This window comes from Canis lupus, chromosome 4, assembly GCF_003254725.2.
Source record: "Canis lupus dingo isolate Sandy chromosome 4, ASM325472v2, whole genome shotgun sequence".
Classification (NCBI taxonomy): domain Eukaryota; kingdom Metazoa; phylum Chordata; class Mammalia; order Carnivora; family Canidae; genus Canis; species Canis lupus.
This window is the reverse complement of record NC_064246.1, coordinates 59,297,122-59,313,481: the sequence shown is the minus strand read 5'-3', so window position 1 is coordinate 59,313,481 and position 16,360 is coordinate 59,297,122. Positions and strand designations below refer to the sequence as shown.

The following is a 16,360-nucleotide window of genomic DNA, read 5'->3' as shown; positions in this document are numbered from 1 at the left end:
TTCTCCTGGGTTCCCAGTCTGTAGTTGGAGGATTCTAGGAGTCTATGGAGCCCACCAGCTTCACCTCCCCCTGCCTCACTTCCCCTGCCTTGCTTCCTCTTGCCTCTCCTCCACTAGTTCACCGCCCCAACGCTTGGGCCTGAGGTTCCTGGTCTGTCCTCCCTGGCCCCAGTCTTCCAGTGTCCTGCTTCTCCCCTTTCTGCTTCTCCCAGATGGCCTGTCCTGTCCCATCACCTCCCCTCCCACCCCTGCCTCTGCCACCAGCGCCATCTCCCCACGGCCCCCATCCCCATCCCTTTATTGACTCCAGGTCTCCCTGGCTCAGAACAGACCCCAACCAGGCCCCATGGCAGTGGAAACTTACTGGAGACCAGGGACCCCCCCCCCCCCCCCCCCCCGCTGCAGGAATCCATGGCAGTATAGTGGGCCGCTCAAGGAAGACCCTGTTTGGAGTGGAACCCCAGCATGCCATAGCAGGTGACAAACCCAGTGCCTGCAGAGCAACCAGGCGAGCGAAGCTGTAGGTATGAACAGCAGAGTAAGCAGTAACTGACCCTTAGTGAATGTGGCAGAGACGAGTCAGGAGTGGGAACAACATGCCTCTCTTCAGGGGCCCAGGTTGCCAGATACTGCAGCTTTTTAAGAGAAGTTGGAAGTTTGGACTTTTGTAAGAGATTTCCCATTTTATTTATCTTTATTTTTTAAAAATATATTTTATTTACTTATCCATGAGAGACACAGAGAGATGCAGAGAGAGAGGCAGGGACACTAGCAGAGGGAGAAGCAGGCTGCATGCAAGGAGCACAACGTGGGACTCGATCCTGGGTCTCCAGGATCACAATCTGGGCTGAAGGCAGGCACTAAACTGCTGAGCCACCTGCGATGCCCAAATTTCCCATTTTTAAAATGATGAGCAACTGATTGAAAAGAAGTGAAATAGCATGGCTCCCTTAGGGTGACTCGGAGGCCCACTGCTCTGCAAGAGGCAGGAGGTTAGCAGGGCTGTGTCCCACGATGAGAAGGTCCTGGAAGCTGAGGCCAGGCCCAGAGTGGGCCTGGGCCTGGCCTCACTCAGTGCTCTGCTCCCCTTCTCATAGCTGATCTCTATGTCCATGGACTCCTGGCCTGAGGATGCAGCATATGTGCCTGGCTCAGGTGTGGACAGGGCGCCCTGAGGCTCTTCATTCCTGTTCCAGGAACATTCTAGGACTCATCAGAGATGGTGTTCTCTTGGGGGGCATTGGGAAGCACTGAGTGGGGCACTGATCACCTGCAGTCACTTCCAGCCTATGATCCGTGGGAGCAAATATCTGGGAGGCTGAGGGGGAAAGACAGGGGGGAGGACTCCATACCACTAGAGTCAGCCATAGTCCCAAAGTTAAGTGAGGGTGAACAGACAGTTCCACCAGTTACCTTGTGTTTGGCTCTCAGTAGGCCCCACCCTCTGTGTTCCCCTCCACCACCCCAGCTAAGTTCACCTTGTATGGTGCCCTGAGCAGGCCCAGGCTTCTGCTCCAGTGTCTTCCCCATTCACCCATGGGACTCCAATCCATCCTTTTAGGTCTGTCCTCCATATACCCTCCCTTCCCCACCAGCTGTGGGCTCCTGGAGTCTTCAGGGATCTTGGCTCAGTCCTACACCTGGTGACCTGAGACAGCTCAGCTCAGCCTGCATAGGATGCTCATGGCCTCCAGAGACAACTTATTTTATTTCTGTGCAGTTAAGACACTTCTAGCACTCTCCCTGGACCCCAGAGCAGCTGAGCCCACAGCAGGGCATTGTGATGGGGGGCTTGTGCTGCTCAGCCACACAGACCTGGGTTCATTCCCAGCTCTGCCCCTCCCTGGCTGTGTGGCCTTGGGAATGCACAGTGCCAGCTCACAATTTTGCACCAGCAGCAACAACTGAAAGCGGTGTGTTGCCAGCCCTTGGGACGGTGAGCAAAGAGTTAAAACAGCCCCAGCCCCTAAGTTTCACGTGACCCTGGGCTGCTGAGCCTACGGTTTTGTGGTGGACACTCTGCTCCAGACTCATTTTTTGCTGGTGGCTCATGGAAAGTTTGGCTCCTTGAGCTCCAGGCCACTCCCTCTGGGGCCTGAGGCCTTGCTGACGCTGGTCCTGCCCTGGAAGGGCGTCCAGGGCTGCCCGCCCGCCCCTGGATCCTTGGCCAGCACTCCACCCCCTCCCTCCCACCGCCCCCACCTCTGTCTCCGCCTGACTTCCTGCTGCCTGACCCTCTCCCGCAGGACAGGGTAGCAGCCCGCCCCCCTTGGCCAGCTGAGGCCTCCTCCCAGCGCCCCATCCAGAATCGCTTTCTATTTGAGGGAAGGAAAGCCTCTTCCCCTGATGTCCACAGCATCTGTGAGCAGCATCCCTTTGAGAACCATAGCCAACAGGAGGCAAGGCAGGCTTGGACTCTGCCAATAAGAGCCCAGTCTTGGCTCTTCTGTCCACTGACTGGGCAGCCGGGCTGGGTCTGCTGCTTGATCTCTGAGCCCCAGTGTCCTCATGTAAGATGGAGACAGTGGCTTTCCACCTGCAGGGAATTAAATGAGGTAATATAGGTGCTCGGTGCATTGTTTAAAAAAAAACAATCAGTGCTTAGTGGCAGCTGTGGCTGGTTGAAGCCCTGCAGGTGGAATGGTTCTTAGGAGCCTGCTGTCTCTAGTACAGATAAAGAAACTGAGGCCCAGCTCCTGCCTCCAACCAGCAAAGGGAGAAGGAAGGTGGGGATCTGTGTGCTTGGAGCCAGGGTCAGGCAATGATGGAAGCCCACAGACGAGTTGGCATCTTCCAGTTCCATGGCAAGATGCCTTGGAGGCTGGGCCTCGGTGTCCCCATCTTTCAAATGAATGGGTTGGAGAACCACAGAGGGGAACAGTGCCCATTCTTCAGAGCTGGGTTCTGGGACTGGCCCCTTTTGCTGGATGGAGTTAATGATTAAGAATTCTGATGGTTTCAAGAATGGGCTGTGAGGTCCAAACCAGCAGGAGGTGGGGATGCGGTGTAGGATCAGGGGCAGCACTAAAATCCTCCAAGCCCAGAGACTAGCTTTGACCTTGACTCTGCTGACCCAGGGTCAGGGTCCTACAGAGTTATAGGAATTGGGGTGGTGGGAGACAGGGGCAGGAGAGGGACCAATAGTCAATATTGATCTAGCCGAATCAAGGGAGTGGATGGGGAAGCAGGAAGGCTGGGGTGGGGCTTACTGGTAATTGGTCTTCCAGCTCCCAGTGTAGCTGTGGGAACCGGAGAAATGGGGTGCTTGGTGCAGAATTCCCAAACTGAGCACTTACTGTAACTCCAGCTGCCTGGAGGACTGCCCAGGCTTAATGCATCCTGTCCTCTGAGGGTAGGGTTTAAACATCTGTATTTTTAGCCTATTCCCTGGGTGATCCTGCAGCAGCCAGCACAGTTCCCATATTTGGGAACCATAGGTTCAACCCCCTCATTGTTAAATGAGAAATCTGAGGTCCAGAGAGGGAGAGTAACTCAGTTAGGGTCACACTGGGAGAGAATGATGATAACTCTCCCCTTTTTCTTGGGTGAAAGGAAGTATGCTTCTAGATCACTCCATCCATCCCCCAGTTGTGGCCCAAAGCCCAGGAAAGGATGGTGGGGCCAGGATGCCCAGAGGGAAGTGGCTTCTGAGACCCTGGGAGGTCCAGGTAGAGAAGGGAGGGTGGGGCTTGTCCCAGGAGGAAGGACAAGGAGCAGGGGCCATTCCCACAGGACTGGACCTGCCCCACCCTGCCCTGTGCAAACACTCCCGGCACCTGCTGGGGAATGTTTCCTAGAAAGTTTACTATAGCCCAGTCTGAGGAAGGCCATTTCCATTCCTGAGGACCTACCTGTGCGCTGGAAAACTGGTCCACAACAAAGGAGATTTGGGACACACTTGGCCCTCTGACACTGTGGCCTCCCACAGCCTCCTCCCTAGCCTCACCTCTCCCTACCCCTACCTGATCCACCGTTCTGGGCTCTCAGCCTTTGCCTTGCCTCCCCTCCCCCCTCCCCCTATTTCACCCTGCTGAGCAGGTGCACAGAGCCTCCCAGATCCCCGGTCACCCCCATGTTTCTGCTCCTCCTTCTGGTTCCCATGCACTTTGCACCTCCAGGTCCAGCCTCTACCCCGGCCCACCCTGCACTTTGCTTCTCCACGTGGCTCTCGCTCCCTGGGGACAGGAGACAGGTCCAGCTCGTCCCTGGGCCCTACTCAGAGCTGGAGCCGTGTCTGGAAGGGTGAGGGGGCATTGCTGTGTTCTGAGCGAGAAGAGGGAGTCCGTGGGTGTCATAGTAAGTGGGCAGCGGGGAGAAGGAGCCTGTGGTTGGAAGCTGGAAGGGACAGAGGGTCAAAGAGAGGAGATTCCTAAGAACACGAGTCACAGTTTGCCGGGAGTTCAGAGACAGGAAAACATGGACCGGGCCCTGGAGGCCCTGGAGCGACCGCTGGTTACATCCCGCAGGAAGCCTCTGCCTGAGTCTCTTCCTCTTCAGGACAGGGCTGTTCTAACGGACACAAGAGGTATTGTGAAGGCGCTCTGTGAACCCTAAAGGGCCGTGCTCCCGTCAGACAACAGCAATGTTTTCGGTGGAGTCTGCACTTTCTGAGCGTTAAAGGCTATACCTGTTGAAGCCAACTGGGAGCTGGAAGCCCGGGGCCCGGCGGCCTCTTACCTGCTCCCGCGCTGCCACCTGCTGGCGAGTATCTGCAATGACAGCAGGAGCCCTCCCGCCCGACCGCAGGCCCTTCCTCCCGCCAGCCGGCGGGGCCGCTGTGGCCGCAGATCCCCAAGGGTGCAGGAAGGCGGGGCTGGGAGGAGTCCCCGCGCTAGCCCGAGCAGACTCCAGTGCAAGAGTGCAAATGGAAGGCCCTTCATCCCTTTGCAACCCACACCTTGGCCCTTCACAGCCTTGGCCTCTGCTCTCACTGTGAAGGTCCTCGTGTGTGCAAGGAGCACACGCCTCCTCGCAGCCACTCTGCACACCAGCAGTGCAGATAGACCCTGGAAGTGGCTGGTGCAGGACTTCTGGAGTCCCAGACACTTCAAGCATGGTCTAGGGGTGCCTGTGAGCTCCAGAAGGCAACTCCACCCCACCCACCCCCACCCACCCCCACCCCCACCCCCCGCCAAGGTGTGGAATCCAGGTATCTTAGGTGGCAGTGTGGCTGAGGGACCAAATCACCTGGTTGGCCTGGGACGGTCCCAGGTTTAGCACTGAAAATCCTGCAGCAAACCAGGACAGGTGGTCACCCTGTGGTGGCCTGGAGGACCAAAGCCTCTGCATCACCATGTTGGCTCCCCTTGGACAGTCTGGACTCAGAGAACCGAACTGGCCTCTAATGGGGTGGGGGCCTCTCCTTGGCCGATGGAGCTTCTCATACCATCGCTTTCTCTGGCCCCAAGGCCCCAGTCCCAGGCACTCAGTCCACAGATAGTGTGTGAGTGTTGAGGGATTTCCCATCTTTCCCCATTCTGTGAACCAGTCTCCAGGACTTCTGAGGCCTGGGGGCTGGTGTGTGAGGTTGGGATGAGGGTGGAGAATAGGTTTGGAGGGACTTCTTTTGAAACAACTTCTCATTTTACAAGGAACGGAGGCCTACAGGAGAAGAAACCTGCCCCAGGCCCCTGAGGGAGAGTTTGCTGCTGGTTGTTAGTGGCCACCCGCGTCCACCGCCCCTGCCCTCCTTGCTCCATGCCTGGGAGGAAGCCAGCCTCATCCCACTTCTAAGGCTGGGACCCAGGGTCCAAGCAAAATCCCACTGGAATCGGCTCAGCCTTGAGCACGAGACCAAGTTGGCCCAATCAGAAAGGATACCTTGGCTTTTGTTTTGCAAATGCAAGATCTGGAACAGGAAACAAACAAATAAATAAAACCCACCCAGTGCTGGTGCTTGACCAAGACAGAGAGACAGCAAGTGCACAGAAGTTGGTAGCTATTTATTGCACTGAAAACACCAGTAAAACAGACACCCCTTCTTCCCCCCTCCCTCCCAGTAGCAGAAGTTTTGAGCAGTGGTCATTCAAGTTCACAGCCACATATTTAAAAAAGAAAAGAAAAGAAAAGAACTGAAACAAATCCCCAAACAAATAGTAACAAAGAAACCAGCACGGGGAGTCTGGCAAACACATCCCCCAAAGGGTCTCCCCTTGGGAGACAGGAGGCCGTGGGTCAGGATTAGCGCTACAGTGTGCACAATCCTGGGAGAACATGTTCCTATAGAGGTGTTCGCATGCTGGAGCCTGGGTCTGGTCTTAGGTCTGGATTTTTTGCATCTACAGGATGTTTTTAGAGGAGCAGAGTTTCACTGACTGGTGGGGGTGGGCCCTGGACCACTTTGTCTGCCAGCCTCCCCTGCGTGCTGCCTCAGGATCATGCTGGTGCCCTGTGGTCCACACTGGCTGACTACCCACCCACCCACAGGAGTGTCCTTCTTCATGGGGCTGTTTCCTCCTGGGGTAGGAACCTGCCTCCATTTCTCTGGCACTTGGAGTGGGACACAGTGGATAGGAGGCATGTCAGCAATTAAAAATCAGGACATTGGGGTCCTCCACTCAGTTCCCCCTGGTGGAAAAACCCAGGGCCAGACAGGAAAAGGATGGGCCCAAGGTCACACAGCAGGTCTGATCAGAACTGGGAATGGAATCCTACTAAACCCCAAAGCATGGCTCTTTCCCCACGGTCCACTGCTAACAAGCAGTTGACAGGCACCAAAGAGGGGAATGAGGGGCAGGTGGCAGAGTGGAGGCGGGCTGGCCAGGCCCAGAACGAAGCAGGAATCCAGCCGGTGACTAACCCTGTCAGTTCTCACAGGTATATTGGGCTTCACTTGACTTTCCCGCTTGATCCCCCATCAGCCCTGCAACATAGATTGGGCAGGAATATTTAACCCTTTAACTGATGGGGAAAAGGAGGCTGAGAATGGGACCAGACTTGGTGTGGAATTGCAGCATCCCCTGTGAAGGCCGCACCCTCACCTTTGGCTTGGGGACTGCTGTGGGGGCCCCTGGCAGCTCGCAAGGGAGGAGGGCAGTTTTGCTGCTGGGACGCTGGGATCGCTGGGCTTCGCTGGGAAGCCCTCTGGACCGGGGCCAGGGCCAAGTTCCTGCCCCTGGGCCTCGGCAGCAGGGTGTGTGCCAAGGATAGAGGCCGGTGATCAACCAGTCTGGAGAGCTGGAAGCCCAGGCAGCCTCTTTCCTGGCCTGCAGCCCCAGCACAGCCTGCCTCACCTGTCCCCAGGGCAGCAGCAGACATCTCAGGACCAGGGAAAACTCAGCCCCGGATTGAACATCCCCACCAGTCCTCCAGCCAACACCCAGGACTCCCCAGAGGTTCGGGGGATCCAGCGCCTCCTCCAAATCCCTGGGGATGTGGCTCTTCCTCCCCTAAAATCCTCCAGAGGGGACAGTATCTCATGCTGGCAAAACACGGCCACACAGAGGCCAAAAGCACAGAGAGGCGGCAACATAATTCCGAGTCGGACACTGAGAATACAACCTCTATTTTTTTTTTTTTTTGTCCAAAACATGTAGATTGGTTTTGCTGAGTATTTTTTCTTCTTTTCTTTTTTTTTGAACATACTTACTGCATATAAAGTCATGCAAAGAAAACAGTGCAGACAGTAGATCCTAGTGGATGTGCCAACGCATTCCACGTCAGAGTCAATCCCGAGGAAGAGGGAAAGAGAAAGGAAAAGAAAGAGAGATTTGAACCCACGGCTGCAGGACGAGGCGTGAAGAGGAGAAATTCTAGTGCTCTGCTTGGACCAGCAGATGCAGAGGGGAGAGGAAATGAAGACACATGCTCGTGAAACCCCCGAAAGCTGGGGGGAGGGCTTGGGGGGGCACACAGATGCGGTGGGATGAAATCCTGGGAAGCTGGGAAGCATCCTAGTAGGAACCTCAGTTTGGGAGGCAAGCAAAAAAAAAAAAAAAAAGATATTTCCGTCCTGACAACCTCCCCCACTCTCTCTGCCCTGATTTGCTGTTTCTTAGCACTAACATCTGGTGTTTCTACAGTCCTGGGAGGAACCTTGAGACCAAAATGTCAGCGATGCCCTTCCCCCCAGGACTGAGTCCACCTCGGCCCCAGATAATAACCACAGGTGACAGAGGGCATCTCCGAGATGACGTTAAAAAAAAAAAAAGACCTAGAACAGAAAGAAACTGCCCCTCACCCCTCTTCCCGCCTCCTTTGCCAACCCATCCCGACCCTCCTCACCATAATTTGAGAGGCTTAGTTATTACATAAATATCCATTAACGCAAAATCGATTTACGAAACACACAGAGGTTTGGCTATAAAAAGGCATGCGGTCCAAGTAGAAGTGGTACCTAAACGTTGCCTTCTTTGACCCCCCCCAAAAAAACAATTGGATTCTCTCCCTCGGATGGGATGGAGCTGGAATTCTCCAGGACTGATAGAAGGGTGGAATGGGCATTACTTCTGGAGGTAAACGTCAGCCGAAGGCAGAAGGAGAGGGTGGGGGCACCCTGAGAGGATCGTGCTCCACACACTGAGGGGGAGGGGTCCGCGGGGACGAGAGGACAGGCCAGGGTGGGAGAAGGAGAAGAGCCAGGAGGCTGTGCAGGTGGGGGCTCCTGGTGTCTGCTCCTCTCTCACCTTCTCCCACCGGGGAGGCTGGCTCAGGGGTGTGGGGGGCCCTGGAAGGGAGAGACAGGGAGATGGGGGGCAGATGCCACATTCCTCCTGATTCCGACTCTCTTTCTCCTTCGCCCATGGGGGACACACAGTTGGGCATTCTGGCCTACAGCCAAGGCCGGACCAGGCCGACAACAGCCAGTAGTAAGGGGGGCAGTCCTCGGAGCCAGCACCCAGGGCACCCAGGCCTGAGGAAGCCCCGCCCTGGCAGGGGACAGAGAGCTAGAGAGGCAGATGGTTGGTGGCAGGGAGATGTGGCCATTTGCTCGGAAGTCGTGACAGCTTTTGGGAGCAGGCCGGTTTTCTTGACGCAGGTGTGGCGGTGATGGTGACGATGGTGGTGGTGGTGGTGGGGTGACGTGATTGGGGGAATTCCAGCAAAATCCAAGTGGGAGAACCAGCAGCCACATTCCATGAACGAAGAGTAAATCTCTGTGGTACAGGGTCCCCAGGCTTGTCCTTCAACTGTAAGAAAGGGTAGGTGTGGTGGGGAAGGTGTTGGGGGTGGTTCTGAGGGCGGCAGGTTTTCCCTGTGCAACCACCCCCCTCCAGTCCTTAGATGGGGTTGAAGCTGCTTCCGGTGGATCCCACCCCCCACCTCCACTCTCCACCCCCTCCCCAACCTGCAGGTCTGGTCTCCTCCCTGTGGCCCTCCGGCCCCCACCCCGTGGCCTTCCGGCAGCCAACTTCCCCGTCATGTCCCCCTGCAGACCGACACCACCCCATTCCTTCAGACTGTCCTAGATGCCAGATGGCGGGAAGGAGGGGCTCTTACTGGGGCAGGACGGAGGGCGCCCCAGATCTGTGGAAGTGGACAATCTGCCATTTGCCGTCCCGGCGGTGCCAGACGCGGGTCTCCTCTGACTGGGCCGTGCGGGGGATGCCACCCGCATCCAGGTACTGCGTGATGCGGATGTAGGCGATGCAGGCCGACTCGTCGCCCATCAGATGGATATGGGGGTTCAGGATGGTGGTGTGCACAGGCTTGCTGTTCCGAGACCACACTGGAGGTGGGGATGGGAGGGGGCAAAGGAGATGCAACTGGGGGCCTCCTGCGTCCCTTCCTTCACTTCCCCATCTCCCAGCGATCCTCTCAGCAGAGGCACCCCCGCCTTCCTCATTTCCACAGAAGAGGTCTCTGTGACAGGGCCCAGCTAGGAGTCAAGGCAGAACTTCTAGATGGCTAGAGAAGATCTCAGCTTAGAGACCAGGGATCTCCAACATGCCAATTCTTTAAAATACAGGGGAATGGGAGTTTAGAATCACGGTATCTCAGACACACAGAAGTATAGGCCTATGATTGCAGAATCAGATGAACTTAGACCAGAGTCTCAAACCCAGATTCCCCACGGAGGCCAGGCAAGTACATAAACGAGGCAGGTGAGTGAGGGCTAAGATGCTCAATCGTGGCAGACCGTTTGCCTGTGGGTCAGGGAGTGATGGGGGGGGGTGAGGGCCCCCCCCCCCCCCCGTGGTGAGTAGCACACTCTAGCCCACCTACAGAGGGCTCCCTGCACACACCTCCCTGCTGGTTGCTCTGTGAGTAGCTGACCCTTGAACAACGAGGAGGAGGAGAGTTAGTGGCCACCCCCCCACCACACACACACACTTGAAAATCCACGTAGAGCCTTTGACTCCCCCCAAGATTTAACTGCTTGTAACCTTCTGTTGACTGGAAGCCTTCCCAATAAGAGCAACAGTTGATTAATTCACAATTTTGGATGTTATTTGTATTACGTGCTATATTCTTACAATAGAGTAAGCTGGAGGTGAGAAAATGGTATTAAGAAAATCACAAGGTAAAATCTTAAAAAAAAAAAAAAAAAAAAAAAGGGCAGCCCAGGTGGCTCAGCTGTTTAGCACCAGTCCAGGGCTTGATCCTGGAGACCCGGGATCCAGGGCTTGATCCTGGAGACCTGGGATGGAGGCCCATGTCAGGCTCCCTGCATAGAGCCTGCTTCTCCCTCTGCTTGTGTCTCTGCCTCTCTCTCTCTCTCAAGAATAATAAAATCTTTAAAAAAAAAAAATCATAAGGAAGAGAAAGTACATTTATAGTACTGCGCTGTATTTATTGGGGGAAATGTGTGTATAAGTGGGCCCACACAGTTCAAACCTATTTTGTTCAAGGGTCAGCTGTAAGGGGAACGCACATTGCCACACCTGATATTTCAGGAGAGTCTAGAAGTCTGGATTCTTATGTGATAATACCTCATTTTTATTATTGGCGTCTAATTCAAATTTAAAACAACATGCAGGCCGCATGAACCATAGGTGCAGTCCAGATATGGCCTGGGGACCCCGATGCATCGCCCCTACTCCTGACATATGGAATTATGGAAATCTGACTGATATTAAAATTGTAGAATCTTAGGATCTTGGAATTTTAAGGATGGAATCGGAGGTCATGGAGTTTGCCAGAGTCAGGTGGAAATGCATAGCTCTTGTAATCATGACAGAACTGAGAAAAATACCTGAAACTAGCTTTCTCTATGAAAAATATGAACCACTATTATTATTATTATTATTAATTATTATTAATTATTTTGGTTCTAGGAACCCTCGATTTTTTTAGCAAGATGGAAAACAAAAGCACAGAAAGACAATGACCCAGGGAGTGGCTGGACAGGGGTCACCAGGGTCCTGGGATTCAGAGGAACCCTCAAGGCTTCTTCTAGTGTAGCTCAAATGTAGATCCACATCCCCCAGAGAACTGACTTAAAATATACACTTCCCACCTCCGCTCTTAAAGGTGACAATTCAAAAATCTATACTATTAAAAAGCCTCTTTCTCCTGTCCCACCCTCCAATGCTGATGCCCAGCCAGGTTTGTGAGACATGGGTTTCCTAGAAAATGTAAAATGTCTTTTTGTTTTCCCCAGGACTGCTGAAAGCATCCCTCATATTATAATCACGCCTGACCTAGGCTTTGGCTACAAACACCAAATCACTGAATCTTACAAATGTAGACTAACAGACTTACAATTTGGGGCTCTCTCGAAGAGAATGTAGAGCTTTTGCATTATAGGCTTGGGAGTGACCTCAGAGGTCACCCAGTGGCCCTCCTACAAAATGCAAGGAGGTCCCTGTAAGCATCCTCGACTGCACCCAGGGCTGGAGGCACTCAAGACCATCCAGTTCAATGCATCCACTAAACACATCTGGAAACTGAGGTCCGGAGAAGCAATCTGACTTGTCCCAGGCTGGGCTACTTTTCTGAAAGAAATGCAGTAGAACCTAAAAGAAGTCAGTGTCCAGATGGGACTAAATTAGGACAATCTAGAACAATCTCAGAAGAGACAAACAAGCTCAGCATTGTTGAGGGCACTGGGCCTTGCTGTTCTTGGCAAGGGCTGGGGTTCTGGGGGACATTTATAAAGAAATGACCATCCTAATGTGTGTCTCTGAATAGACTGTAGCCTTCTAACAGCCACCCTTGTGGGGAGCGTGGGAGGCAGGGCCAAGTCCTCCAGCAGGGAAAAACAGGCAGGGTGGTGGGACTTGGCCCCGGGGCAGGCAGTTGCTCTGGGTCTTACACTCGTGGGTCCTTTGGCATTCAAACCTCGAGTTCAGGGGGCCAGTGTTGTGATGGGGACCATTGCCTGGACGCAGGCCAAGAGCTAGTTCAGCCTTCTCTTTGTGTTTATTTTCCTGTTGCCATCTCTGAGCCTTTAGAGCCAGCTCAGTGGGGACTGGGGAGCTCACTCTGCGAAATCAGCACCTGCAGGGGACAGACCCATATAGAGGCAGCCATGGTGATCAGTCAAGGAGCTCCAGGGTCACGAGAACCCTTGGGGTCCAGCCACCTCTCTTTACATGAGAATTTAACCTCCATTGCTAGCCTTGGAGCATCAGAGTTTGATTAATCAAGGGGAAAGGCAACTTCCTTCTTCGGAGCTTTTTTGGGGTGCTCTTGGGCTCTGGTTGTCTATAAGGTACAGTCAGATTGGGTGCAGGTAGGAGAGAAGTGTCCAGCTGGCGGCTGCTAACATGCAGGTGAGAAGAGGCAGCCCAGGGCAGGGATGGGGAGGGGTGAGTCAGGACTGGGTTCTGCCACTGACTTTCCAGGTTCCTTTGGATGAGTCACTTTCTCTCTCTGGGCCTCAGTTTCCCCTTCTGGGTGAGGTAGAGTTGAACTAGATCCTTTTTCAGTCACTTAAATGCCACTTTTGGTTTTGCCATCTACCTGCACTTCCTTCATTAAAATATTTCCCTAAATTGGGGCAGCCCGGGTGGCTCAGTGGTTTAGCGCCGCCTTCAGCCCAGGGCCTGATCCTGGAGACCCGGGATCAAGTCCCATGTCAAGCTCCCTGCATGGAGCCTGCATCTCCCTCTGCCTGTATCTCTGCCTCTCTCTCTCTCTCTCTCTCTCTCTCTGTCTCTCATGAATAAATAAATAAAATGTTTAAAAGGATATTTCCCTAAATCAATACACCTCATTAATTTATGTAAATTGATTTTAAAAGAAAACTGTCTAGTGCAATCAAGAATGAACAGCCAGTATCACAGAACACAAATTTAATCACGAGTCCAGCATAAATGAAATAAAGTTATGTAATTCTAGCTCCATGCTCTTGCCTGCAAGGGATCTGAGCCTGAGACTGCTCTCTCTTTGATGAAGACAGAAATTAGGAAGTGTGGGAAGAGGTGTTTAACGAACGCCCAGCTGAGCCTCTGCTCCTGACGAAGCCAGACGTATTGAAAGAGAATTTAGAAAGGGACCAACTTTCTCACTGTGCGAACCAGTGCCGTTTCCACATGTGCCAGAGATCATCTTTGTGTCGGCTCAGCGGCACATGCCTTCCCTTCGGGGTACCCCTGGGAATGCCACCTCTCAGGGCCTTCCTCTCGGTCCTGAGCTGATAAGTCTAACCTGCACGTGCTCTGCTTCGTCCCTGTCTGACCCCTGGCCAAGGTGAGACGTGGACACAGGCAGAAAGCGCTCTGGGTCAGGCCCAGCCTCAGCCCCCTGACAGCCCCTGCTTGCAAAGCTGCCGGGGTCTCTCCCACAGAGGAGAGGCCTAGGAAGGACAGACATGCGGACAGAGACCTAGACAAACAGGCAGGGGCACAGCAGTGTGAGCTCGGCTCTCCTCCTCTTCCCAGGACTGACCACCCACAGGCCTAACAGCCCACCAGCCAGCTTGTGACCAGTTGGACAGTCAGGGTGGCCCCAGGCATCTAGATGGCTGTGATGGGGTGCATGCCCAGCAGGAAGGCTCTCTCATCTGTAAACGGGGAATAAAGGCCCTCCCCTCGCCCTCCCAGGGGCAGGGGCAGGGGCAGGGGCAGGAGAGGGCTGGGAGGGCTTGTCACGCTTGTCCCAGGTCCCCATCCTCAGCCCCAGGAGGGACAGCTGGCAGTCGGACGGGCCCGGGTTATGAGAGGGAACCGAGATGGTACCAACCCCTGTCCACACGGGATCTTCCTCTTCGCTGGCTCCTGAGCTGCCCCGGGGGCCCTGCCCGTCACCCTGCTGTGCCATCCGGCAGGACATGGAACGCGAGCAGACAACAGGCACCCCAGAGAGAAGGGATTGCTCACGGTTTTCAAAATAGAATCGATGGAAGTCCAGGCCCTCGACCAGGTTCCCCAGGGCCTCAGGTTCGAAGGCTGTCATCCCGGGGTCACACATCTTCCTGGGGGAGGAAGTCAGAAGAAAGAGGGGTCGGGGTGGCCTCTTGGGGCCACCCTCTAACTCCAGGGGCCTAGACTGGAGGAGGGTGGGCCTGCCACATCGGAGGCATTGTGCCCACCTCACAGAATCAGTGGAGCCACTGGGTTGGAGAAGGGCTTCCAGACTGTACCTTGAGGCACCCACCGCCCACTTGTGGGTGCCCATTTAGAACTAGGAAGCCTGGCTTCCAGTCCTGGTCCTGCCACTCACTGGCTACGAGGCCCCCAGCAGGTGGCTTCACATCACCCAGCAAGAGTGCCACGAGGGTCCTGAAGCTTTGTGCGTGCGTAGCCCTCAGGCACTGGCTGGGCTAACTCGGCCCCTATGCTCCGCTCCAAACCGCATCTCCTGGCCCAGGACAGAAGGGCCAGAGGGGCTTTTCCCAGTTTGCTTTCCTGGGGTGGGGTGGGGGACAAGTGGGGGTAGAGAGGACCTTTCCTTCACATGAAAGTGACTTCTGCTCTCAGAGCAGGCACGTCCCTGGACGGGTGCGTTTTGCTTCTTTAAAGCTTCCCCTTCTATGGGAGCCTCAGTTTCCTGTTCTGTCACATGAGGAAAATAGCCTTCCAGGAAGTCATGCTTGGGAGGAAGCCGTATATTTCCAGCACAGAGCTCCCTCCCAGGTGTCAGCCTCTTAGGAAACCTTGGCAGCCAGGCCGAGGGAGGAAAATCTGCCTCCATCATCCCCAGGCCTCTGGGATCTGTGGCAAAACACAGACCCTGGTAAAATGACAATGAGGTCGAGGACAGGAAGGACCTCGGGACGAGCAAAGATCCCACCCTGGGGGGAGGAGGGAGGACAGGCATCGGGGCCCCGCGTTGTCTGAGCTGGACATTGTGGTGAATGCAGGGCGCTCTACCCCTGCTCTTCTCTGACTGTCCTGTCCACGTGACCCCAGACAACTCAGCACCTCAGACTCTCTGAATGGATTAGCTGGGGGCTGGGAGCTCTGCTCAGACCATATGAGATGCTCAGGACCCTTCAGTTCCAGAATCCTTCAAGGTTGGGGGTCTGAGCTCCAGGTGTCCGGGAGACTGGGTGCCCTTCCCTGGAGAAGCCCCTCCCCAGGAGGTCTCTGGGCCCCCTGACTCTGAAGGGACTCAGAGGTCCCCTGCTCCAAATCCATTAAACTTCTAGGGATACTGAGGCCCCGTGAGTGAAGTTTTACAGGGCCAGACTCAGGGTACCTTTGGCTCCAGAGGTCATGGCACGGGGTCAGAACCTAGGGTAGGCTGCACATGCCGGAGAAAGGGACATCACAGAGGTGGGAGGGGGGGCCCCAGAAATGGCACGGCGAGGGGTGGGAGGTTTGGGGGTCCACAGAGGCCACCTCTCTTTCCCTCCCTCCCAGCTGTATCCTTCCAGAGATACTCTCTGGCTCTTTCCGCGACTGATTTAGCTCTTTTGAGGGCTGGCTGCAAGACCCGTTTCACGGCATGCTTCTGTGCTCTTCTGCTTTACCCAGGTGCACACGTGCACACACACCTGTGCACACCTCTTATGCACACAGTCACAGACGTGCATGTGTGGACAAGTGCATGCACACACGCGTACATGCGGTCTCAGTCTCACACCTGTACCTTCCAGAGTCCTTGTTCCTCTGACAGAAGCAGTGGATTGCTAGGGCTTTGCCACCTGCTGCTGCTGAAACCCTCCCACAATTAAAATGCACCTGGCCTGCAAAGCCTTTGGGAGACCAAAGGCTTCCGGAATCCTCGGCTCTCTGGGACCTGCTTCTGCGCCAGACCAGGCAGTGTGTGGGTGGTCACTAGAGGGCGCTCCGGCCCAGCCTTTGCACACAGCCGCCCCTTGAAAGGCTGGTCCCGGTGGGCAGGGGACATCTCATACCATGTTTCATTTCATGTTATTTTTGGACACCCGCCCTTATTCCCCCAGAGGATTTAAGGTTCTGTTTTGAGGTTCTTTGGCTCACCCCTGCTCACTGGAGGACACACCCTACGGATTCCTGCCTGCTCCTGCCCACCTGAGGTCAGAGGCCCGAGGAGGTCCAAGGTGAGGAGC

The 16,360-nt window shown here is 54.9% G+C and overlaps 1 protein-coding gene across 3 annotated transcripts in view; it reads right to left on the bottom strand.

The window, feature by feature from the left end:
- Positions 1 to 5,921: 5,921 nt before the first annotated feature.
- Positions 5,922 to 16,360, bottom strand: part of CAMK2A (calcium/calmodulin dependent protein kinase II alpha) — a 64,914-nt gene continuing 54,475 nt past the window's right edge. For 2 of the 3 annotated variants that reach the window (XM_025434232.3, XM_025434233.3), the window contains 3 exons: positions 14,205 to 14,299; positions 9,439 to 9,667; positions 5,922 to 9,128 (listed from right to left, as the gene is read on the bottom strand). In XM_025434232.3, coding sequence (XP_025290017.1) covers positions 9,125 to 9,128; positions 9,439 to 9,667; positions 14,205 to 14,299 — 328 coding nt within the window. In that variant the 3' untranslated portion in view covers positions 5,922 to 9,124. Of the gene's footprint in view, positions 9,129 to 9,434; positions 9,668 to 14,204; positions 14,300 to 16,360 lie in introns of those variants that run through there. The other variant, XM_049109251.1, reaches the window with a different exon arrangement.